The 26,448-nt window shown below is 45.0% G+C and overlaps 1 protein-coding gene across 2 annotated transcripts in view; it reads left to right on the top strand.

Annotated features, from left to right (window-relative positions):
- MYLK (myosin light chain kinase) overlaps positions 1-26,448 on the top strand; it is a 238,424-nt gene that overhangs the window by 81,637 nt on the left and 130,339 nt on the right. For both annotated transcript variants that reach the window (XM_081066712.1, XM_081066713.1), the window contains exon 3: positions 25,521-25,728. In XM_081066712.1, coding sequence (XP_080922838.1) covers positions 25,521-25,728 — 208 coding nt within the window. The remainder of the gene's footprint in view (positions 1-25,520; positions 25,729-26,448) is intronic.

Here is a 26,448-nt window from a genome sequence, read left to right as displayed (position 1 = left end):
TTCCCACAGCCCAGGCCATACCATCCCTGAGCAGGGCCTGGGCTTTGCCTCTCTAACTTCTGTCATCTTTCTCCTTGGAGTCTGGACCCCAAATCTACGAGAGTGCTACCCAGGCTCTTCCAAATGTCACTTCTACCAGGAAGCCCATCCTGCTACCCCTCGCAGTTGTGGTTTCCTCCCTTCCAAATCACCTGGGGTTTCTTATATTATCTTTGGCTTTCTGTGCTGGTTATTTATGTAATTATCACGAGAATGAGAGCAACTTATTACTCATTCTTGTGTTCTCCACAGCACCTAGGATGGTGTCCTGCCTGCGGCAGATTTGTAGAAAGGCCTGGTTGGACTGTAGCTGGCAGGATCGATTTAAATACATGCATACAGCCTGATGTGGCTAAAGTGCCATCCTTTGCAAATGTCTTTGCCTGGCAGTTTGCTGGTTCTTGTAGGGAGCTGGCTGCTCTTAGGACCAATGGGGTGACCCTAGAAGGAGGGCTGGGTTGGCGGTCATGTGCTTGGGTCTTTGCCTCTAACTCACTGTGACCTCTGGGCTTTGGTTTCCTCATCTATAAATCAGGAGGTCACACCAGATGACTCGGATGCCTCTTCCTGTACTAACATTCCATAAAAATAAAATCTAAACAAGATTTTGGAGTAGAAAGCTAGTGGTTTTATTAACATGCCCACCCCTGACCCCCCACTGCTGCAGGACATGGTGACACTCAGGAAGGCTGCCTTGAGTGGGTGATTCACACGTTAATTCCGTTCAATAAGCATGAGCTCTATGAAAGATGTTTGGTATGCATCAGATAAAAAGACGACAGAGAGGACCAAGACACTGTCCCTGCATCAGAGCCGAGGCTCTGAATCCGGCCCTCTACACATACCAGCATGGAGGTCTGGGATGACATCTGGGAAGGTAGGATGTGAGTTCTGACGTCACAGGTCAGACCTGATGGCTCCTTCAGGTACACTTCCTGCCCGCCCCCACCCTCCTCTCTGCTCAGGAACACTCTGAAATGAAAGTGGGTGGGGGCACAGGGATGGTGAATAGATATCTGTGTCCTGACAGAGCTGGCTGAGTGGTGATGAGGATGAGAAATAGGTCCGCTCGTTTTCTCTCACGTGGTACATGCTGAGTCGCCGAGCCACTCCTCTAAGATTGCAGGTCCATCCATCTCAGAAAATTCTAGCAGCATTTAGGACAGGCCAACGCGGCAGGAGCCGGGAGGGGCCTGTTGAGTGCTGGTGTTTAGATGGCAGGCCCAGGGCCTGGGAAGGAGGGTTGTCTGCAAAGTGTGAAGGGTTTGGCTCGCTCGGCCCCCAAACCCTGGGAAGCCTGACAGAAGAGTGAAAAATGAGCCTGGAAGGGTTGGAGCCAGGAAGGCAAGGAAAAGCAAATCAAATCTGGATCCTGATTTAAAAGGCATTAGGCTGAGGGGAGCCAGGCACCTGAACATACTTTCCACAGCCTGTCATGCGAGGCTTGCGTCATCCCTGAGCAGTGAGGGGAAGTAGAGGCCACTCAGGGGCAGACAGCACCCCGGTAAGTGTCATACTCAGTTGTTGGGCCAGAGGAACAGGGAGACCTGCTATAGTTAAGTCCAGAAAGAGGAGGGGAGACGCTGTTTTCTGGAAGCGGGGAGCACAATAACCTAGTGCCGGTCGGTCCCACACATGTATCACGAAAAGTGGGACTTGATTAATGACTTTCTGGGGTGAAGCGTTTTTTCTAGAATGAAGCCAAATCAATCACAACTCTACCCTCACCCCTTCATTATTAGCAGATAAGGCCTGGCTCTTTGGAGTTTGGGGTGAGATCGGGAGTCCTTCATGGAGACGCGACGAGAGCCTGTTTCTCACAGTGGTCCATAGCATCCCCCGGGGCACTTGTCGTTACTCAGCCCCGACCCATGGACGGGAGACCAAGGGATCTGCATTTGCACACACCGGACCCGCACAGGTCATTCTTTATGCCACTAAAGGGAGACTGTTGTTCTCAGAGATGGAGGCAAAGGTCAGAGCTGCAGTTTTCACTGGACGAGAGGGAGCACCTGGGAGTGGCTGACGCAGTGGAAGAGGGGGGCACTTGACTTCTGCCTCAAGGGAAGGTGTTCCTTTTATTGATGGGCTGCTCAAGCGTGTGGTTGATTCACACGGATCAGTGGTCCTCAAAGATATGCTTGATATCTGTTTCTGTACTAAATATATATTTATTTATGTGATTTATACATAACAAGTAAGCGTTTTTTGCCGCCCCCTCCTGAACCAGTGTTTACCCTCTTGGAGGTGACATTGCCCTATGGAGGTTAAATTTTATCATGTGTAGAATCCTCTCCTGGGGTGGAGGTGAGAGATCAAAACAGAGCAAAGGGACAATATGGGAGGACATAATAAAGGCGAGGTCAGAACAGCACACAGAAATGAGTGCTGTACAATCGTGCCTCATTGCTAGAGATGAGCTACACATTTGATGATAAGCTTCTTGAAAATCATGATCGGGTACAAAAACCACTTCGTCCTTAAAAAGTAAACCCATTTGCTCAGGAGATGCAATCACAGGACATAACTGGTGGGAGCTCTCCACGTGGTATGTACTGTGGCTATGCACACATTTCCTGTGCTGTCTAGATTTTAAAGGCAGCATGAGATGCTGTTTGGATAGAAGAGTGGAGGACTCTGCTGTGCCACTGTTCTCTGTTGCGTGATCCTCTCCTCCCCAGAACTCAGGTCTCCACTGTCGTCTGCCCTTCCTTGTTCCTACACTGGCTCAGGCCTCTGCCAGTTTTTCCTCATCTCCTCTGCCTCGTGACCCTAAGAGCTCCCTGTTCTACATGTTCCCTGAACCTCTAGGTACCCCAGCCAGGTGAGAGGCGTGATCTTGCCAAAGTTTCAGGGATAGAAGTGGGGGTAGGGAGACAGGAATCTAGCTGTTGCAGAAGGTGGTGAAATGCCTCTGGGAGGTCTAGTTCACCTTGAGTTCTTCAGGGAGCAGTGGCCAGCCCTATGCTTATAAACATGGTCTTGCCAGAGCTCTAATGGTCGTAAAATGTCAGGGCAGGGGACCAAGAACCTCTGTGCAGTGGGGCGGTAGGAAGAGTGGAAGGAGTACAGGCTTTGCGGCCAGGAAATCTGGACTTGAACTTCTTCTACTTAGTTGTCTAAGCTGCATAGGGGAGCTGGGAATAATAATTCCTACTTTATAGCATTATTGAGGGAGAGGGAGGGTTGATGCAATAGCAGAAGTGTGTTAGCACATAGTAGTTGCCTAATAAAATGGTAGGCATTGTATTAGTCATAAGATTAGGATGACTGATCTGTCCTTAACACCACTTTTAAACTCTTACTTTAAGAATATTTTAAAGCAAAAATGCAATATGCTATTTAAGAAAGTTTGGAAAAGCAAAAGTAGAAAGAAGGGTAAAACGACCCATGGTTCTGCTCGACTAACTAATCACTAGTATAATTTTGTTCGATTGTTCTGCCTTGTGTTTCTTTGCTAGGATGGGGGCTTCTTTTGCGGTCAGTGTAGAGATAACTGTAGTATTTGTAGGGGTCGGGTGGCTTGCTGGAGGAGGGCAGGCGCGGAATCTGACTGGATTGGAATTCAGCCACATCCTTTACAAGCAGTAACCTTGAGTAATTTGCCTAGTTACTCTCTAAGTCATTTTCCTAGCTATAAATTTTACTAAATGGATAAATTACACCTATATTATGGCATTGTTTAAATGAAGTATAGTATCTTTGCTACATATGTAGTATAAGTGCTCGTAACTTTTAGTCATACTTAAAAGCATTCATACTGTTTTGAATCCTGCTTTTTTTTTCACTCAGCATATCCTTTTCCAAATCACTCTGTCAACATAATTTTAATGGTTAATATTCCATTAAATTTGATATGCTCCCATTTGCTGAATCATTCTTCCATGTATAGTTATTTAGGTGGTTTCCAATATTTCCCTTTATAAATTAAATTCTGATAAACATCTTTACACTGGGATACCAAAAAATGTACACAATTGGACACGTTGGTCAACGTTGCTCAAGCAGTAGTTTGCTGTAATCAGAAGTGTCTGGACGCTGATGGTAACCACTCTGAGCACCTCTTGTAATTGCAGAAGTCAAACGTGACTTGTATTCATCTTTTGTTATCAGTATATATTGAGTACTAAAATTTTAATGCAGTTTTCCTTTCTTAAAATGTGTACACATTTTTTGGCACCCTTTGTGTATGAAGCTTTCAATTCCATATTTAATATTTCCTTGGGATTGTTCAGTTTGCATTACAGGGATTACCATGACAAAGGCTTTGGGCATTTTTTTTTAATTTATTTATTGGGGTGACAATTGTTAATGAAATTACATAATTTCAGGTGTACAATTCCGTATTACATCATCAATAAATCCCATTGTGTGTTCACCACCCAGAGTCAGTTCTCCTTCCATCACCATATATTTGATCCCCCTTACCCTCATCTCCCTCCCCCCACCCCCCTTACCCTCTGGTAACCACTAAACTATTGTCTGTGTCTATGAGTTCTTGTTTCTCATTTGTTTGTCTTGTTTTTGGTTTATATACCACATATCAGTGAAATCATAGGGTTCTCTGCTTTTTCTGTCTGACTTATTTCACTTAGCATTATACTCTCAAGATCCAGCCATGTTGTCACAAATGTTCCTATATCATCTTTCCTTAACGCTGAATAGTATTCCATTGTGTATATGTACCACAACTTCTTTATCCATTCATCTATCGAAGGACATTTTGGTTGCTTCCATGTCTTGGCCACCGTAAACAAAGCTGCAATGAACATTGGAGCACACGTGTCTTTATGTAGAAATGATTTCAGATTCTTTGGGTAGATACCCAGGAGAGGGATTGCTGGGTCATATGGTAATTCTATTCGTAATTTTTTTGAGGAACCTCCACACTGCCTTCCATAGCGGCTGCACCAGTCTGCATTGCTTTGGGCATCTTTAAGCTTGAGCGCTTTCCTCACACTACCACCAGTAAGGGATAGGATGTCTAGCACCCACTTTCATGGCCCATTCGCTCCCTGGCCTGTGATGGCTTACATCTTGGAGCATCCCATGACTTCCTGTCATGGCTCAGCTGACAGGCTGGATCTTCCCTGTATCTGCCAATCTGCTCCCCGAACCGAAATCCTTCACGAGACTCCAGTCTACGTCTGCCCTCCAGCTTCACCTGCTGGTGCCAGCTTCCTTATCCTGGTGTTTCCTGCTGCGAGATTCCTCCCATCACACAGGGTCAAGTCTTGAATGATAGTTTGTTCTTTTTCGTCTTCACCCATCAGGTCTTGGTCCACATAGTCATTCATTGTAATCTTTCCATTTGACTCGTGTCCTTCTCAGAGTCTATTTGTCCCTTTGTCGTCACTGGGTCTCAGGATCCACCTTATGGGTGGATACTGTCTTCCCCAGTAGAGAGGCGCTTCCTAAGGTAGGGGCCATGCCGACTACTGACCATAATGTACCAGCAGGTGTGCAGCTCAGACTGGGCTAGGCCCTGTGAGGCATGAAACACTGAACGTTCTGTTCTGGTTCACGAAGCATTGATACAGCCTGATGGAGGTGATATAATGTGCACACATTTTCATTTAACTTACATTTGTTTTATGAGATCTATGATGAATCTGTCTTCTCCATCTCCCTTCTAAGAGTAGGTGCCCCCTGAGTGGAGACGAGTCCTTATTCACCTTTGTGTCTCCTACAGATATCTAGCACAGTACCCGGAAGTGGGCACTATTAGCCTTTGTCAAGGGAGTGAATGAATGCCAGTTAGTGAACAAGTGAATAACTGCTAGTTAGTTAGTTAGTGCTCTAGGGTCAGTGTTAATTACTATAAAATGTGTGTCAAGGGTGTGGGCAAGAAGCATTCAGAAGACCTTGTGGAGAAGGTGGGATCTATCCTAGGCCATTCGAGGAGTCATTCATTTATTTAATTACAAAGTAAGTACTTAACTGTACCCTCGAGAGCACTCCCTGAGGGGCACTGGCAAAATGTTTTGCCAAAAGACTAGGTGGTCCTGGAATAGCTTTTTGATATCTGGAGCTTTCTTGCCCATGATCCTTTTTGACTGCCCTGCAAGGCTGTCGTGGAAAAGGCATGATGTCGGGGACCTTGTACAAATCACTTAACTTCTTTGAACTTTATTTTCCTTTCCTGTAAAATTAGCATAGCAATGCTGGCCTTCCAAGGCTATTGGGAGGATTCAGTGAAATGATGTGTATAATGTGGCGTGTCCGTAGTGAGGCCAGATGTCCAGCCCCTCTGTCCTCGTATAGCAGGGGGAGGAGTTGTGAGTGTCTTAGAGGCCTGTTCTGTCGTCTCCACTGACCCTGCAAAAGTGGTGTAACCCCGGCCTGACCTGCCGGTAGGTTGCTTAGGAGAGGAGCTGAGAAGCGACAGGAAAAAGGTTTCATGTGCAGCTCATGAGTTAAGAGAATATTACTTAATTGTGGGTTTGATGGAAAACATTATGTGAGGTTGGTTCAGATCTTTCCAGAGGTCTGCCAGCAACCTCAGAAGTGGAGCCTTATTGAAAACAGCTGGGGAGGCGGTTGGCGCCCAGCCTCTCTTTTCTTTTCCATGCCCCAGAGCTGTCTCACTCCATGGACAGAGCTCAGCCCCAGGACTCTGCCAGGGGCCTGGCAGCCTCAGCTGGGGACTGGCGGTGACTCTGCCCAGCTCCAGATTCCAGCTCAAAGGTTGAAACCAATGAAACCTGAGAGAGGATTTGGCCAGCTCTGCCAGTTGGTATTACTTTCAGGGCTTGGAGTTAACCACTGACTTGAGTCCCTGCAGGATGAGTTAACCAATGCGAGGTTCTCTGGGCAGGGGTGAGGGCTGCGTACTGGGCGAGTGCTTTGAAGTCTTCTCAGCAGTCCTGCTGAGCACCAGCTAGGGAATGCGGACACTGTGCAACGCACCCACTAAGAAGCCCTACTGTCCCCTCCTGCAAAGGGCCTTCCACGGAGCACTAAGTCCGCTAACTGCTACAGCCCAAGCCCATTTAGTCTGGTTCCAATTGGTCCGAAGCCACACCAATTTCATCCAAATTTTCTTACAGACAAGTACGGCATGCCATTCCTTCCGTCTTCCCTTCTGAGGGGACTTTTAGTCACAGCCATTCTCTTTTTTTATTTACTTTAATAAAAATGTGCGCATAGCAAATTTACATAATTCACACTCCAGTTAAGTTTTTTAAAAAGTAAAATATGTTCATTGTAAAAAAAAGCTTGGAAATACAGAACATAGGAAAGAAAACAATTCCACTACCCAGAGTTAACAACTATTTACATTTTTATAGATTTCCTTTTAATTTTTTTCTTTTATAACAGGAAGAAAGTATATGGTTATTAAATATCATATTATGCATATTAAATAAGTATAGCTTGTAAGCTCTTTTTTATTTAATGTTTACTGAACATTTTCTCATATGCCTCAAGATTATAATTTTTAATAGTCGCATAGTATTTTATTGTTTTACTATAATTATTTTAAATAGACTATGTTTTAGACATTTGGATTTCTAATCTTTGATCTTTTTTTTTTTTTTAAGATTTTATTGGTGAAGGGGAACAGGACTTTATTGGGGAACAGTGTGTACTTCCAGGACTTTTTTCCAAGTCAAGTTATTGTCCTTTCAATCTTAGTTGTGGAGGGTCCCATTCAGCTTCAGTTTGTTGTCCTTTCAGTCTTAGTTGTGGAGGGCGCAGCTCAGCTCCAGGTCCAGTCGCCGTTGGTAGTTGCAGGGGGCGCAGCCCACCATCCCTTGCGGGAGTCAAACCGGCAACCTTGTGGTTGAGAGCACGCTCCAACCAACTGAGCCATCCGGGAGCTCAGCGGCAGCTCAGCGGCAGCTCAGCGGCAGCTCAGCTCAAGGTGCTGTGTTCAATCTTAGTTGCAGGGGGCGGAGCCCACCATCCCTTGTGGGACTCGAGGAATCGAACTGGCAACCTTGTGGTTGAGAGCCCACTGGCCCATGTGGGAATCGAACCGGCAGCCTTCAGAGTTAGGAGCATGGAGCTCTAACAGCCTGAGCCAGCGGGCCGGCCCCCTAATCTTTGATCTTTTAGTATATGTGCTGCCGAAGCAAGCACTTTTGATCTTTTAAAGAACTTAAACTTACATGCATCATCGTGGACATCTTTGATCATTCTTAAGGCAGATATTATTTAATCTTTTTAAGTCTTTTGATTGCTTTTCCCAAAATGTTAAGATAGCCGTGTAAGATAAATATTACTATGCTACTTTATAGGTAAGAAAGATGAAGGTCAAATTGCATCAGCAATGTTTAAGAATTTGTAATCACTAGTCACCACTTTAACCACTGGTAATCACTTTACCTGTTAAATTAACAAACTTTAATGAAAGATATCACATTTTATTTTACATTTACTTGATTACATTTAAATGAAATATTTTTTGTATGTTTGTCTACATCATGACCTTCTTGGTCATATCCTATACTTTTTTCCTTATGTGCTCCTTTTATTAGTCATATAAACTTTTTGTATATTAAGAACATTCACCTTTGTTTTCTGTATACAATTCAAATATTTTTAGTCTGTTTACCTTTTAATTTTGGTCATGATTTTACTTTTGTACAAAAATGAGAGTTTTACATTTAAGTGGCCAAGTATCTTTATGGTTTCTGCTATTCGTGTTGTGCTTGGAATCTCTAAGATTATATCTGCATTTCTTCCAGCTTTTTTTTACTTTTAAAATTTTAATCAAACTGGGTGTTTCTGAGTTTGAGGTAGGAATCCTAAATATGATTTCCCCCCCCAAATTATCCGTACTTACCGAATAATTCGTTCTTTTCCCATTCGTTTCAAGTCACATTTATCATTTACTAAAATCTTATGTATAGAGTTTGTTTTGGGGGACTGAATATATCAATGTGTATATTCTTGTATCAGAACCAAAATGATTTATTGTAGCTTTTTTACTGTAACCTGTGTTACTGTCATAGATACTGTCATCTCAGGTAATTGTGAGCCATTCTGATTTAAAATATTCTCATTTTTTCCAGTTAAGTCATCCAAATATCCTTGGTGTTCCAATATTTTGATGTTGAGACTTTTATAACACCAACTCCTTATTGCACCTGGAGGCTGCCCATAAATCTCTTGTTAGATAATGTGTCCTGATTTTTTTATGGAAAATATGGTCTCTGTGCTTGCTGTAGGACAGAAAGAAATATGAAAGATGATGTAACGGTGATTAGTTGTACCAGATTTTCTGGGACAGGCCAGATTTTAAATGGTCTGCACTGTGATCAGTTAAATGTCTGCTGGTTTTAAAAATGTGATCCCTTTAGACCAGGGGTGTCAAAACTGCTGCCCGTGGGCCAACTGCAATCCATTGTTAATTGACCCACAGCAAATTCCAAAAATATGTTTAGTTTACTTAAATAAACCAGGTGAGGCAATATATACTTCACCTGGAGTGAGTAGCCCGGCTGTTTGTGTATTTTACCACATATGGCCCTTGGTAAAAAACATTGAGAAAAGTTTTGACACCCCTGCTCTAGACAATAGTATAAGTGCTGAAAGTTGGGAGGTGGGAAGAGATCAGACAGGGCTGGATAATTGGGGAGGCTCTTGGGAGGGGAAGTGAGTGGTCCCGCTGGGGTGAGCAGAGAGGGGAAGGGTGTAGCATCTCAGAATTGCTCCTCACTTGGCTCCACTAGCCATGCACATGTCGAGCATATCTGTCTTGTTCACCTAACAGTGTATGGTGAGCGTTTTTAAAAAGGACAAAATTAGGAGAGAATATCTGACATATAGGAAAATGACATATCCTATGGACAAATAGAAATAAAACTACAATGATCTCCTTTTGCAGTAAGAATTGGTTATACTGGCATTTAGCCCTGGCTTTAGGAGATCATATATATATGTATATGTATACATATATATATGATCTCCTATATATATATACATATATATGTGTATATATGTATATATAGATATGAGATCTGACAATTAAATTCGCGAGCTCATCCTAGAAAAAGTACTACATGCCTCATTGCTGAATATCACTACAGTCACCTTCCAAGTGCTCCCCTTGGGAAGCTATGCACCGATGGCAGAGCCTAGTCCACCCTTCAAAGCAATTTTGGAACTCTTTTTCTGGAATGGCCATCAGAGCTGCCATCGTATTACCCTTGATGTCCTGAATGTCATCAAAAAGTCTTCCTTTCAATATTTCCTTTATCTTCAGGTAAAAAAAGAAGTCATTGGGGGCCAGATCAGGTGAGTAAGGAGGGTGTTCCAATACAGCTATTTGTTTGCTGGCTAAAAACTCCCTCACAGACAGTGCCGTGTGAGCTGGTGTATTGTCGTGATGCAAGAGCCATGAATTGTTGGGGAAAAGTTAAGTTCATCTTAACTTTTTCATGCAGTCTTTTCAGCACTTCCAAATAGTAAACTTGGTTAAGTGTTTGTCCAGTTGGTACAAATTTATAATGAATAATCCCTCTGATATCAAAAAAGGTTAGCAACAAGTTTGTGGACTTAACTGTCAGACCGCCTGGGAATGTGTATACTTTATAAATAAATCCTACCTATTTAGAGGTGGCACTCTCTCCCCAGTACCCAACCTGCAGGTATGTTTAGAAACTCGCCCTCTTGTGGCCAGGGGTCAGGAGCAGCAGTGGCCTGAGTCCTGAGTCCTGAGTGGTGGTAGGGGTCTTTGCCATAAAGAAGGCCTGGATGAGTCTCATGGGTCATTATTCCCCTTGTTCCCTGGGTCTTCCCAGCAGGTGACCCAACAGGGCAGTCAGAGCTATTCTGCCACGGCCTGTAACCATGGTTTACATATCTACTCCAGTGACAAATCCTGCCAGGAGCAGCAAAATCAATTCAAAAGGAGCTATGGGCCAAGCAGCATTGGCTTTTTCCACTGTCCCTGTCCAGCAAAAGGAAGGGAAGAAGACCCACCTTGGAAATGGGACCCTGGCTCTGAGCCCATTCATGAGGCTCATAAGACAGAAAACAGCTTTGGCATAAACATCGCTCTCACAGTAGAGTCCTGCTGCTGAGGTCGAGGGGCTCTTGGGCCCCACGCATGCCCATTGCTTCTGGACTGCACACTGGACTGGCTTCCCTTGGCGTCTGGAGCAAGAACCTCCTGACCCTCTCAGGCTGGGGCCGCACCGGAGTCAGTGAAGTGGCTACTGCAGGAAGCTGTTGCCAAGAGGCAGGGAGTGTTTCCAGGATTCCCAGAGTCGAGGGGCTCCCTGAGAAGGCAAATGATGGCAGTAGAAGGAGCTAAGCTCTTCTATGCTAAAGTGGACTCTCTAGTGTCATAACAAGTTTACAGATCCTTTCAGTACCCAACCTGAAGCTGACCCTTTTTAACAACACAAAGTCTGAACCAGGCCATTTCTCAGGAGCCCCCGGGGCCTCTCCCCACAGCCTGTTCTCTGAAGATACTCCACAGGCACCATTCTTCCCTGTGAACTGCTTCTCCCTGCGGCTTCCTGACACTCCCATGTGACAGACACCCACCCACTCTCAGGCCTGGACGTGACTCTAGCTGACGTGCTAAATTCAGCAAAGGCCCCACTTAGGGCGATCCTGGCGCCTGCCAGCACATCCCCTCATTTCTAACAGCGGCTCCGGCTGCACCTGGAATTGTCTGAGCTGGGTGGTCTGAGCAGTTTGCCCGCATGGAGGCCACAGCCGGCCCCGCCTACAGGCGCCCCAGCCCAGAGTAGTAGCAAGAGCTTTTATCTAACAGTGGCACTTACTTAATTTCTTAGAGTTCTCTGTGACTAGGAGAGGAAAGCAGATGCCTTCCTTCTGCTGACTGCCTATTTACCCTCCTCCTTTCATTAGGGATATGCTAAAAGGTAGGGAGAAGCTCCCAGCAAAAACCCCCGCGAGCTTCTCCTGTAGCAGTCTGGGAAATGGACTGGTTTTGAATCCCCCTCTACCATCCAGGGGTTAGTCATATGGGAGCAGGCTCCACTGGCCCCGCGCACAGTGGGGAGGTACCGCAGCTGTCTAGCCGGTGGCTGTAGCTGCCATTTGTGGGGCGGTCTCCTCTGGGGATGAAACTGCTCCCTGGCAGCTCAGCTGCGCCCCACCCCCATGGATCCTTGCAGATCACATAGTTGAAAGGGACATTGGCAGGAGGGAGAAAGGAAAGTTTGAGTTTTATTTTTACTAAATAACTGGGCAGCTTTCCCCTCCATTTTTTCCAGATGCTTCTTCAGAAAAGAAATTTCAATGGCTTGGACTTGGAAGTCTAAATCTGCTTTGAATGTGTGTTTTGCACTAGGACTCCAAACCCCTTTGGCGTTCCCCTGCCCCAACACGCAACCAACAAACACCCTGAGAAGCACCATACATACAGCCTTGTTCACAATAGGACCTTATTTGAGGGTTGTTGGCATTTATTCCTCTGTCTTTCCTGTGTCCCCTGGGGCCCTGCCCTAAAATTCCTGAACAATAGCTTGTGCAAGAACGGCACTGTGGGGAACGAAATTGGCAGGAACAATAATAAATCAGGCAGAAGTGGCTGAGAACTGCTCTGATTAACATGGACCTTTCTCTGGAGAGAGCTGGAGGAGGAGAAACCCCAGGACTCCTCCTGGTGGTTTGTGTACTGCCCTGGCCTGGAATCCTGCTGGGTTCACCTCTCCTTGAGCCCATCCCAGCATGGGGTCCCTGCGCTGCTGACATCAGTCAACAGAGCTCCTGGGAATCATCTCTTGTCCAGTCAAACTTGAATGACTGGTTCTTACAAACCCAGTATTCTAAGTCACACCAGCCCCAGCTCCCTTGGGGCAGAGTGCTGTGGTGGGAGGTGGCCTGGGATTTCTGCTCCCCTGTGGTCCTCTGGTCCTTGCTCAGCTTACAGCAGCACCCCGCCGAGCTCCTCCCCACCTGCCTCCAGGCCTCCACAGCACTAACTGTACATTCTCGGGAAGATGGCATGCCCGTCATCCAGCAGGCTGGGAGCCCCTCTGGGGTGGAGAATCTGCTGTCTTCATCTTATTTCCTGGCCCAGAGAGAAGGCCTGTGTGGCAGTAGTGGGCAAGGACAGAGCAGGGAGAGAAATAGGGGCCAGGTCTCGTAGGGCCTTGTGAGGCATGGCAATTGGATTGTATTCGTAGCGCAAGAAGAAGCCATTGGAAAATGTTAAAGTAGAGAAGTGACTTTGGTCCAATTTACATTTTTTTCAAACTTTTTTTCTTTGATTTTAATACTTAACATAAAGCAATTGTGCTAAAAGCAGCGTGGTATTTGACACAGGGATAAACATACAGATAACTGAAACAAAACAGAGTTCAGAAATTGATCTACGTATATGTCTCATTTATTTTTAATTGTGGCATGCTTAACAGTGGTGTTAAGTACATTTACATTGTTGTGCAACTATGACCACCATCGATTTCCCAAGCTTTTTTCATCTTACAAGACTGCAACCCTGTACCCATTAAACAGTAACTCCCCATTTCCCCCATCCTCCCAGCCCCTGGCAACCGCCATTCTACTTTCCGTCGATGAATTTGACTGCTCTAGGTGCCTCATAGAAGTGGAATCATATACTATCTGTTCTTTTGTGACTGGCTTCTTTCAGAGTAATGTCTTCAGGGCTCATCCATATTGTAGCATGTGTCAGAATTTCCTTCTTTTTTGAAATTGAATAATATTTCGTTATATGTATAGACCACATGTTGCTTATCCATTCATCCACAGATGAATGGCACTTGTGTTTCTTCCCCCTTTTGGCTGTTGTGAATACTGCTGCTGTGAACATGGGTGTACAAATACCTCTTTGAATCCCTGCTTTCAGTTCTCTGGGGTACATACCCAGAAGTGGAATTGCTGGGTCGTACAGTAATTCTGTGTTTAAATTTTTTAAAGGAAATGCCATACTGTTTTCCACAGCAGCTGTACCATTTTACATTCTCACCAGCAGTGCACAGGGATTCCAGTTTCTCCACATCCTTGCCAGCACTTATTGTTTTGTTTTCTTTTTTATAATAAACATCCTTAAAATGAGTTTTTTAAAAAAAGTAAATGAAAACTTATAAACCCATGAGGACAGATAGAATCGGAGAGACAATGATAGACAATGGAAATCGAATAAGTGATTGGCTGACTTGGGTTGCAGCTTTCTGTGTTGTGCTGTGCCTGTGGTTAGGGGCATGGGAAACAAGAAAAAGTAAGCCTGCTTGTGCCAGAAAATTCCTGAAAAGGCTGAGGAATTGGAGGCATCAAGTACTTTCAAAGCCTAGATTGTGGAGTGAAGCTGAAAACTGGAGGGTTGGTGATAAGTGTTTGTAATAAGAAGTCGTTAGGCTCCAGATCCCTTTCTGTACTCCATATGCCAGGCCAATGTCTCTTTCCCATACCCGAAAAGATGGAAGGTTCTCTGTGGAGAGACTGAACCTGACCAACTCTCAACTCCTGGACACAAGGCACAGCTGCAGGCAGGGGTGAAGTGTACTCAAAAGGGAGAGGGACTAATTGAAAGTCAGCATGTTGGAATAAGACCTCTCATGGTCTTCCGTTACTTAGAATCCTTACTGCTGGTAGACAGACTTAGTTACTGTGTTCCCACCACCACCATCACCAAAGCAGGAAATTGGAAGATTCCTCTTTGTAGAAACTGATCATCGCAAGAGAGAAAAGCCACAGATATTGATAGTTGAGGTTTTTACCCATTCACTCTACTGGGAGTTCCAACAGATTGATAAGGCCCCACCTGTGTGCATGGAACTTTTAATTTCTTCACTCATATATATGAAAAGCCAATGAAGGATCATCAGATGTCCAAGGGAAGCCTCTGTTATGAAAGCAACAAAAAGAACCCCCAAAAAAGTAACCAAGCAGAAACAGAAGACTACAGAAAACAGAAAAATTCAAAGAAATTTTATCTCACCTCAGAAATAAGATGTTGCTTCCATTAAATAAAAAGAGAAGATTATTCAAAACAGTTTTGAAAAACTGAAAAAGAAATGATTTTCTGAAGTTAATGATAGCCAAAATAATAAATTTAACTTCAAAAGACTGGTTGGAAGATAAAGTCAAGAAAGCCTCCTGGACAGACCGAAAAGAAAGAGGTGGAAAATAAGTGAGAAAGGAAATGTAGGTCAGTCTAGTACGGCTAATATCCAACTGATAGAAGTTCCATACAGAGAACATAGTAAAAAACAATGGAGAAAAATTGTCAAAACACAAAAACTCCTCAAAATTCAAAGACATGCATTGCCAGTAATGAAAAGACCTATTTCTAAGGGTCCAACACAGTGAGTGAACAAAGACCCACATCAAGGCAAATCATCATGAAATTTTAGAATATCAGGGATAAAGAGGAGATTCTGAAAATTTGAAAGGAAAATACATATACCCACACACACATACACACACATACACACAGCAGGTCACAGGTGAAGAATCAGCATGGTATGGCATTATACCTCTCAATAGCAACCCTGGATGCCAGAAGCATTTCCTTCAAATGCCATGAAGTAATATCTTCAAACTTTTGAAGAAAAAAGGTTTTCCATCTATAATTCCATTCTTAGACCAGCTATAAGTTGGGTATAAAGATAGATACTGACAGTTTCAGATTCCAGATTAAAAAATAAATAAATAAATAATGTTTTCTTTTTTTTTCAAGTGTGTTTTTTCCAGGACCCATCAGCTCCAAGTCAAGTAGTTGTTTCAGTCTAGTTGTGGAGGGCGCAGCTCACAGTGGCCCATGTGGGGATCAAACTGGCAACCTTGTTGTTAAGAGTACCACACTCTAACCAACTGAGCTAACTGGCCACCCACCAGATTAAAAAAAATTTAACTTTCTATCCATTTGTCTTTAAGAAACCCCTGGAGGAGGACATGTTCAACCCAAATGGTGGCATACACCAAGAAATTTCCAAGAGGATGATGAAAGGAAGTTCCCATATCAAGCCTAGAAAGCATCCAGTTTAGATTGCAGGAAGGTAATAGAATGTTCCAGGTGGGATATCTCCAAAGGAGAAAAAAATAAAAGCCACTGATGAATTTGCTTATCTGATGCATTTGACCATTACTGAGAAGAATTTTATAGCTCTCTTGAGAAGTTGGGGTTCTTAAGAAAACGAAGCAAACCAAAAGTATGGCAGTTATTAACTCCAGGAAAAATGTAAAGTTCCAGAAATTTAATTGTAATATACTATGTAGTTTGGCAGTGAGTGAAGTTAAAATGAAGCAAACACTAACACATTGACATAAAAAGTATGATGTAATTATTGGGAGGTAGGGGAAGGGTTTATGTGGGGGCAGATTTGGGAGCTAAAATCTCATATTTTATACAGAGAAGTTAAGAAACAATGTCTAAAATTAAAAAGGGGTAAAATAGTAGTTGTGTAAGACTGTTTTTAGAACTGTGAAAGAAAATACCAGAAGAAATGGCTAAAAGAGTTGAAAACGATTGCCTCAAGAAAGTAGGAATTAAGGGTGGGATGAGTGGAACAGAGTCCTGCTTTTTTTGTTGTTGTTTTGACTTACAGTACCTTTTGACCATGTACATGTACTGTCTTGGTGAGAATACAAACAATTGAAGAAAACATGTTCGGTTGTGCTTTTCAGCCTGGTGCACAACATTGCACAAGGAGCAACTTTTGACTCCTGGTCTGGCATGGTCCTGTGCAGCCCAGCATGCTGTTGGGGAGCTGGGCCTGGAGAAGATATTCTGCCAGAAAGTAGCAAACTCCCATGGCTGCTCTCTGCCCCTTGTGCCAGGTGTTCTCTGACAGTGTCCCAGAGGCACTCAGGTGGCATGAAGGGTCCTATTTGCAAAGTTCCACCTGCTCACGCTGCCTCCCTCGCAGCCTATACCCCCTGGGCAAGTCCAAGCAAAACACATGCTCTGTGTAGTGACATGCATATACAGTAGTTATTGGGGTCCGCGGGCAGCTGGAGAGACCAAACATATGACATTAAACCAAGGGGCCGAGTCAAGATGTTCGGGAGTTTTACCCACCTCTGCTTTTTAGCAGAATTACCTCATACTCACAGAGTCCTCCCAGGACCGGACCTTCCCAGTACAATTGGTGGCCAGTTTCAGAATCTTACGGCATCTGGTTTCTGCTGTTTCAAAGGGTCAGGAGGCTTTGCCAAGTGGTCTGTGTGTTGTTTAGGGAGGGGCCGTCTGCTGCATCCCTTCTGCCAGTGAGGTATGTCTCTCTGTCTCCAGGTCCGACCAGGACTGGCTAGGAACTCCAGATTTATTGCCCCAGATTTATTTCCTTCCTGACACTCGCCCATGCCCTTGAAATTCCAGGGCTGCATTAGTCAGTGAGGCAGAAATCAAGGGAATGGTCTCTGTCTCAAAGGTGCACGTGGCATTACAGGAGCGTAATGATAGCACAGTCATCAAAACTACAGACTGGAAATTTGTTTTCAGATGTGCTTTATGATGTTACATAAAAGCAACGATCACTTTTCTAATGGGCTTTATTCTTTAAAAATAATAAGCCGGTTCGGCTGAGGCATACGTTGTTCTCAAAGTGTTAGGTTTTTCTCGAAAAATGGAATTCCTTGAAGTTGTCTGTAAGAATGTACATTGTGTATGATGAGTCCTAGTGAGGCCAGAAGTTCACAAGTACTGGTATTTCTTAGGGCACAAATAGTTTCATGCTTTTAAGAAAGCTGGGAGCTGAATGGATTCTATGGGACCTTACAGTAAAGAGTTATTGATTTTGAAGAAAAGAATAGACAGAGGACTTTAGAATTTATTAATGTGCTATTGTACATGTGCTATCTCATTCGATTATAAACTTTTCTGGATGATACCGGTATCGTCCCATCTAACAGTTGGCATAAACTGAGGGCCAGGTAAGTTAAGTATTAGGTTGGTGGAAACGTAATTACAGTTTTTGCAATTATTTTTAACCTTTTAAGCTGCAGTTACATTTGCACCAACCTAATAACTTACCCAAGGTCAGACATCTGGTGGTCGGTGCAGCCAGCATCCCTATACAAGTCTGTCTTGATTCCGGAGGCCTTTCCTTCCTGAATTAGTTAGGCCTCTCGTTTGCAAGGGACAGATATCAATTCCATCTGGACTAAGGAATGGAGATGTGTTGTTACCCCATGTACCCCAGAACCCACCACAGGTCTGTCAGGCAGTGCCTCCATCTCTGTTCCTCTTCACTGGGTATGTGACGTCTTATTTTGCTGATGGCTTCTTCTTCTTGGGTGGGGGCAGGGATGGGAGAAGATAACTCTAGCCATCTTCTTCAGGCTTACATCTTTCCAGCTTGGGATCCTATGAAGACACCATTTGGTCGCCCTTTATTCTAATTTAAAATTGCAGGGAAGAGCTCTGATTGGCAGGCGTGGATCACATGCCCGTTTTTGGAGCCCCAAGCACTTGGGCCAGGAAGCAGCTGACTGATCACATCCCCTCCAGACACTCACTGTGGTGTGTAGAAAGAAAGGGAGCTGTTCCTCAAAGGAGGGGTGTGCAGCTTACACTGGGAAAAGGGGGGGCAGGAGCTACTGAGCAAATTGAACACACAGACACACACAAAAAACAAGCCACAGCATGAATTTGTTAAACATCTATGCCACATGCCTTTTATTAATATTTTAGTATATTTGAGAGTATATCTCAACTTGGTAGTAGAAACGGGAGTGAGCTCCCAGGCCAGCCTTACCAGCTACAGATGCTGTGTCTTTGGAAGTCTTCAAGAGAGGGAGTCAAGCCAGAACCCCAGGACCTTGTGTAAGAGGTTCCCGAGGAGGCTGGAACCCCACAGCCATCTCAGAGGAACTGGGCATTCAAACAGAAGGACACTTGTTTTTGTGTGAAAACTATGACTTTGGAAGAAGTAAGAAGACGCTGATGTGAGAGGTTCCCGCTTACTCGTAGAATTCTGTTTCTTTGTTGGACAGCTTCAAAGGCTTTTAGGTGCTTGTATCATTAAAAGGAAATCAAAAAGTTGCATGCATTGATAAGCTTGATTTAGATAAAAGGAAATCGATCCTTTTTCGGGGAAAGAGTCAGAAGAGCCCGAGGTGTAATCCAAGGCTACCAAGCTATAAACTGTCTTGCTCTCTACGAGGTGAGAGAAACCAGAAATTCTCAGATTTGCAGATGTCAGTGTGTGGGGGTGTCTGTGTCTTGGGCCACAGGAAAAGAAAATTTGGAAAACTTGCCCTAAATGTGAGAGTGGATGATCACAGAGAGAGAATGTCAGCCTTTGTCCTTGAAGACCCGCGTGGCATTTGCTGGGCCAGTTTGAGAAGTGATTCTCTACATCTGATTTTATTTTTCATGGAACCACTTTTGTCCTCACTGTTTCACAACTTGGACTAGGGACAGGGAGCATCGAGCAGTTGAAACCTCTCACTAATTGCTGCTTTTAGTTGGTATGATCTCCTCCTGATGGATTCTGTGGGTTCAGTTAAGGCTTTTGACGGTTGGCAATGGGATTATTCAAAGCCTTAATTAAGTTCCTGCCTCTCCAATGGGCCAGGTGCCAGTTGCTGACACAGACGCAGGCCCCTAAGCGTGGTCATGCCATGCCAATGGCTCACACTTCATTCTTCACTCTCCTACCATATCCATGATGTAAGTTTTACAGGCATTTTTTTTGGTTCTCATCTGTCTGGGGTGTTAATGTTTTAATTCTCCTTTCTGTGCCTCCATGCCCATTTATTTTTTGAGTGAGCTGATACTTGGAGATGGAGCAGATGATTCTTTGTCAACTAATTCCTCAGCACCGTTGGCTTATTTCCTATTACTTTTCAGTTTTTAAATCACCAGCTCTGTCCTAGTCATTTATCATAGAAGAAGCTGCCTGGAAACAAGGGAGGAGTTCAGAGCAATGTGCTGCACAGGCAAGCAGGCAGGCAATTCTAAGCAAGTAGACAGTCATATTGCAGAAGCAGCTTTGTCCAGCTTGGGGGAGACATCTGTCCGTGTTTTCCTTCACGTCCCATCCTCTAGGCTCAGCTTCTCCCAGAATCTATTCAGTTACTCATCAAGATCTGAGTAAATACTTATTGACAACCCCTCCAGTCTGTTTGTTCCGGCCCTAAGGATTTCTTAGTTCACTGCTGAGGTTTTCTTCATGTACTTTCCCTACTCCCCAGTGTCCTGTCAGGCAGCCTGTTTTCACTGTGGCCTCAGCTCAGTCCTTTCTCCCCTTTTGGTTTCCCTCCATCCCTGACATGGGCAGAGAGAGCCTCAGCTGCAGCTCCTCCCCAGCTCTGCCCTGCAGCTGTGTGGGCTTGTGTGCATACAGGGACAGGCCCACCCAGGAACAAAAGACACTCAGGAGATCATCCAAAACAGCAAAGTCACCCCCCTGTCTGCCGCTGACCAAGCTAAGAAGGCAGATGTGTTGCTTTGAGGCTTGCGGAGGTTGTGGGGATGGAGAACCTACCTCTGGGCTCAGGCTCTAGTAGCCTGTCCTGGGCACCTTGGAATTGACTGAAAGCCCTTCACGCATGTCAGAGAAACCTAACGAGACTTAGTACCCTTAAGAATGTTTTACTTTCAGTCATTAAGGAGATCTTCAGACAGCACTGAGTTCTGAATAACTCCCTCAAATACGACAGGTAGGTGTGACGTAGCAGCAAGCAGCTGCCTGCCTCCCAGCTTTCTCCTCACTATCCAACACACTCAGAACAAACCCCCATTCCTTTTAAAGGCCTTTTGAGGCCATAAAGGTTTTTTAGGACATTTTATAGAGCTGGAGCACAGTTTTACTGTTTTGAATTATTATAGGGGTTATGGTTACTGTATCTTTATTTTTATGACAAGTTGTCGGTTATGCTCTTGATTTATTTGATCCCAGGCTTTAGTTCAAGAACACAACCTCCAATTAAATGTGGTTACTGTGGCGAAAACACGATTCTCCTTCGAATGACCCTCTTTGGGGCTGTTTCCAAAAACTCATTATGGTGAAAAGTCAAGGCTGTCCGTTCACATACATGAGCATTCCTTTTTGTGGTCATTGGTTTTCCCATCTGGAGGATTAGAGGGGACTGAGGCTGTGGGCGGGACACAGAGGAGACTGGAGGGAGAGGAAAGAATCTTCCCGCGGAGGCTAAGTGGGTCACTCTTTAGAACCACACTGCTTCCGAGACGGACAGGACCTTAGACATCAAGAGCTGTTTCCTTTTCAGTGAAAGGAAGGAAGAGGCTAGGAAGCCATGCGAGACCCAGAACGCAGGCTCCAGCTTTCATGCTCTCCTCTCTGTACACTGACTCTCCTAAGGGTATCCTGGGCATACGCGTAGCACCAATCTTGCCTATCTTAGAGGGTATTTCACAGAAATAGTGCAGACAGGGTGGCTTAAGCAACAGAAATGTATTTCTCACAGTTATGGAGGCTGGGAAGTACAACATCAAGGCACCTACAGATTCAGTGTCTGGTAAGGACCCACTTCCTGGTTCATAGATGTCTATCTTCTTGCTGTGTCCTCACATGGTGGAAGGGCACGAATCCTATTCATGAAGGCTCTTCCCTCCTGGCCACCCCCTGAAGGTCTCAGCCTAATACCATCATGTTGGGGCTTAGGCTTCAACCTGTGAATTTGGAAGGAATGCAAACATTCAGTCTACGGCACTGTCCTGTTACTCTGAGAAAATAGCCCAAGACTTGCTTGTGGTATGGCCATATCTTTAGTGAACCCTTTGACTTTTTCCCAAAGTGGAAAGCAGATACTGCTTTAACCCAGAAGAGATTTAGGGTCTATTAGAGATAGACACTTATTAATGCTTTGGGTTCTACAGTGTTTGTCTCACCAAAAACATGAGCTAACAGTAAGGCACAGAGAGACAGCCATTCAACTTGGAGACCAATATTGTGGTGCCAGCTCTGCCACTTAACCTGCCATGTGAAATCACTGGCAAACCATCGACTTCTCCAGGCCCCTTTCCTCAGCTCTCTGGGCTCAGTATGATTGGCGTTGTGTGCTGTCACAGATGTTGTTGGTGACCTCCCCCCCCAGGCCACCCGGCGGGTACACACACCCCTTCCCAGCTGCAGTGAGTGTTGGCTAAGGGTTCGCAGGTAGGGGTCCCTGAATCCCTATTTCAGATTCTGCTTCTGAGGAACCCGACTCAAGACACCTCCCTCACAGTGTTGCAAAAATTAAATAAGATTCTATACGTGGAGGCCCTCTAAAAACTAAAGTATCAGTGGGTTTTTAGTGTGGTCTTAAACCAAACTGTAAAAATCCCAGCTGTGGCTTCTTGGTAAAGGCGTGTGGGGAAGGCAGATAAAGCACCCAGGGAGGGCAGGGCCGTCATCATGTACCCCAGGTTTCTCTTCTTTCCCCACCCAGGAGCCCAGGATAGTGGGCAGACAGTAAAAATGGGTTTTCTTGAAGTTGACTGATTTTTAGGTAATGTTAAAATAGTGGTTGGACAAGTTTTTCCATATTGGGAGGATAAGAACTGGAGCTGCAAATCATTCAGACCTTGGAACGGAGCAAGGTCACAGAAATTCCTGTTTTTGCTTCAGATGCAATGAGTACAAAAGTCCCATTGCAAACCACAGCTTTCTAAGAGGTGCCAGTTTTAGCATATTTAAAAATCCCTGGATATTTATTTTAACAGGACATTTCAGAGGTAAATTTGGGGTGGGTGAGTGTGTGTGTGTGTGTGTGTGTGTGTGTGTGTGTGTGTGTAAAATGAGAGGAAAATTGAAAGGGAAAGAGGGAGCTGTGTCCCTGAGATCTGGAACAGTTGCAGTGTCCCCAGTTAATCATTGATGCCTAGGGGTCTGATGGGCCACCTGAGCTGGCACTGCTGCAGGGGGCCAGAGTACTTGCTAATGGAATGCTAAGTACGCCTTTGGTGCAGTTAATGATTTATTTGTGCCACTTACAGTGCTCTGCACTCCCTTTTTCTGAAGCTCACAGAAGTCTGGAGGTTAGGCTGGCCCTGCCTAACAGAGTGGAGGAGAAGATTACGATGATTTGCAAATTCACTATGTGACCAGACACCCCAGGGGCTTCCTTCTGTAGGAAAGAGTTTCTTTCCTGAGTTATTTCCTGAAAATATGATTTAACAGAGGAGAATCCTACTTTAATAGTAGTTGTTGTCCGATGTTCCTTTGCACGAATCTTTGTGCCAAGATAGTGCCATGAAATGGCATGATTTTACATGAGTATGCATCATTTGTCACCTTCAAACATGCATGATGTTTACTTGTGTAGGGTTTTTATTTCCCTTGCTAGATTGAAGTACCTGAGCACCTCCACAAATTAATGTTTGTGCCATACATTCATTCCGTAAACACGATAATATACAGGGCACACATTTTCATTTAAATGATTTCTCTATTTTACAAAAACCAAGTGTGTTATTTGCAGAAATATCAGAAAATAATAGAAAAAGAGGAAAGACCCAGAGACAACCTCTGTTTCCACTTCATTTCCTATTATAAGATGTAAGACCTTATCTGTCCACTCACGTGGTCCCCAGCAGCCTAAGGTGGGACATACGTATTTCGGTGAGGCTTTGACGGCTTCAGACACTGTTGTCTGCTTCTGGGGGAAAGTGACGTCAGAACCTAAGCATTCCCTCGCACGTATTAAATCTCTGTCATGAGTATAGTTTAGATTTTGATAGGAAAGGGGTTTTTGTTTGCTACCAGGAATTATAAATAAGATGGTAATATTGATTTGGAGTTTGGGTTTTGTGTGTGTGTTTGGGTGTGTTTTTTTCTTTTTCTTTTCTTTGTCATTGAGCTCTGACTACAAATTAGTGAGGAGGGGAGGCAGGCCTTGTGAGGTTCCTAAACTATCACAGAAGGGCTGCCTGAGCATAACCAAAGAGGGGGTAGTTTACTTGGGGGTTTTCCCTGTTATTCCATGCTTCCTTTCCCAGGAAGACATCTGTATCCTGGCTGCTGAGAAACAGGTCTAAGGATGAGTTCGGGGCTGGACATCTGGGAAGGGAAATCCGCACTGTCCAAAGACAAGTAGTGCTTCGCTTAGCACAGTTCTTTCTTCCTCAGCTGCTCAGGGAATGAACTGTATTGTGGTGCCCAGGCACGCGTGCGCACTCCACCGCCCCGCCCCTTCCTCCCACATGCTGATAGAGCGTCCTCTCTGACCTTACTGGGGGCGAGGGGTGAGGAGAATTATTGCTATAGATCACGGAAGCCTTTCGTTATGAATGTAATTTGGGATCATCTGGCGAATTTCGGGTTTGCTCCATCCATATCCATTGTCTCTTGTCTTGGAGTGGCTACATGGATAAAAGCTGGTGCTACCACTCTTCTGTAATGCAAACAGCTTCCTCAGGAGGTTTCTGTGATGTCGTCTGTGCATTGCCAGTGCTAATGTCCCCTATTCTGGGCTCCCAGGCTGTGTGTCGCTGGGCTAGTCTGAGCCCTGTTCCTCTAAAGATGACTTCATTCTGAAGGGCCTGTTGAGTTTCAGGAGCTTGAGGGTTCTTGGGGAACTTTTTCTTTCTCTGAAACTCTAAGTGATTTCTTTCCTTGGAACTTCTCTCTCCATGCATTTCTCCCTCTTTGGGGAAGAACCTTCTCTCTGAACAAGTCGTTCTGGGGCTCAGATGCATCGAGTACTCAGGAAAGTGCTTACTTAACACTTAGCACTCTATAGAGCTTAGCTGCTCACTATTCTCAGAGAAAGACAGAGCATCTGGGGCAGCACTGCCCAACAGAAGCACCAAGCAAGGCACATACGTAGCAGTAACTTTTCCACATTAAAACAGTAAAAAGAAACAGGCGAAATTAATTTTCATGATACATTTTGTTTAACCCACCATGTCAAAAAGACTATCTTTTCAACATGTCCTCGATATTTTTAAATTATCGAGTTATTTTACATTCTTTTTTTATACTCAGTCTGTAAAACCCAGTGTATAATTTACACTTACAGTGCAGCTCAGTTAGGACAAGCCACATTGCAAGTGCTCCTTCACCTTGCGTGGCTCGTGGCTGCCGTCCTGGGCAGCTCAGGTCCAGAACCTTCCTACTCAAGGTGAGTTCTGGGGACCAGTAGCATCAGCGGCATCTAAGAGCCTGTGTGCCCTGTAGCATCTCAGGCCCATCCCAGACCTACAGAAGCAGAATCTGCATTTTAACAAGTGATTCATTTGCGTGTTAGTGTAGGAAGCACCAGTCTGAAATCCCCATGCTCATCCCTGTTCCCTGGGATTCTGTTTTAACTGGTCTGAGGTATGGCCTGGGAACTTATATACAGGTTTAAAGCTCCCCCAGGTGATTCTAACATGCAGCCAGGCTTGAGAATCGCTTGTATAGTGGGCTGTGGAGCCAGGATGCCTGACTCGGCCACGTTCTACCTTCGGGACCTTGGGAAATCCACCCAAACTCTCTGCGCTTCAATTTCCTCATCTGGAAAATGGAGATGAAAGTAGTATCTGCTTCAAGGATTTTTATGAGGATTAAAGAACACATGTAAAGCACTCAAAACAGTACCTAGCAGATAGGAAGTATGCCTTCAATGTAAGCTCTCACCCTTTCTTCTTTTTCCTGAAGGTCCGGGGTTACCCAGAGCCCCAGGTGACGTGGCACAGAAACGGGCAACCCATCACCAGTGGGGGCCGCTTCCTACTGGATTGTGGGATCCGGGGGAGTTTCAGCCTTGTGATTCATGCTGTCCATGAGGAGGACAAGGGGAAGTATACCTGTGAAGCCTCCAATGGTAGTGGAGCCCGCCAGGTGACAGTAGAGCTGACGGTGGAAGGTGAGTCCCAGGAGGAGGGAGCCCTGGTGGGAGGTAAGCCGTCCACTTCCCCAAGGCCACAGCTCCTGCTCCAGCCGTCTCTTGAGAGAGGGCCCCATAAGAGAAAGTACACCCATCCCTGCACTCAGGACCTTTTACTCTAATGGGGGAAATGTGGTCCCTGTGAACGAGGGAGGTGTTCCACGAGACAGTATTTGTCAAGTTACCCATCACGTCACTTTCCTTTTCCAGTCTTACCATGGCTTCCCCTCACACCGAGACAGATACCAGACTCCTTACGACGCCCTGCCCAGTCTGGCCACTGCCTGGCACTCCAGACCGTCTCCTACCATCCTCACCCACTCTCTCCACTGTGGTCACACTGGCCCCCTGCTCTTTCCAGCGGAAGGCCTCAAGGCTTTCACCCTGCTTTCAAGTCTAAGGACGAGCTCTTTCCGCAGCCCTTCACCTGACGCAGGCCCTCAGGTCTCTGCTCAGGTGTCCCCTTAGAGAACCCTTCCCCAGGACTCTCCATCCTCTCACTCTACGCCAGTTTTCTTCTCTCGGACTCGTCACTGCCTCACAGCCTATTATCTCCTCCACCCCCTACCACTACATGGAAGCTCTAGGAGGAAAGGGACATTAGCTTGTTGACTGCTGTATCTCCAGTGTCTAGAAAACCTCCTGGTTCGTGATAGATGCTGACATATTTAGAGAATGAATGAATGATATTTATTATCA

The sequence above is a fragment of the Rhinolophus hipposideros genome, assembly GCF_964194185.1.
Source record: "Rhinolophus hipposideros genome assembly, chromosome: 2".
In the NCBI taxonomy this organism is placed as follows: Eukaryota; Metazoa; Chordata; class Mammalia; order Chiroptera; family Rhinolophidae; genus Rhinolophus; species Rhinolophus hipposideros.
Note: the sequence above shows the minus strand (reverse complement) of the source record. Positions and strands in the feature narration are given on the sequence as shown.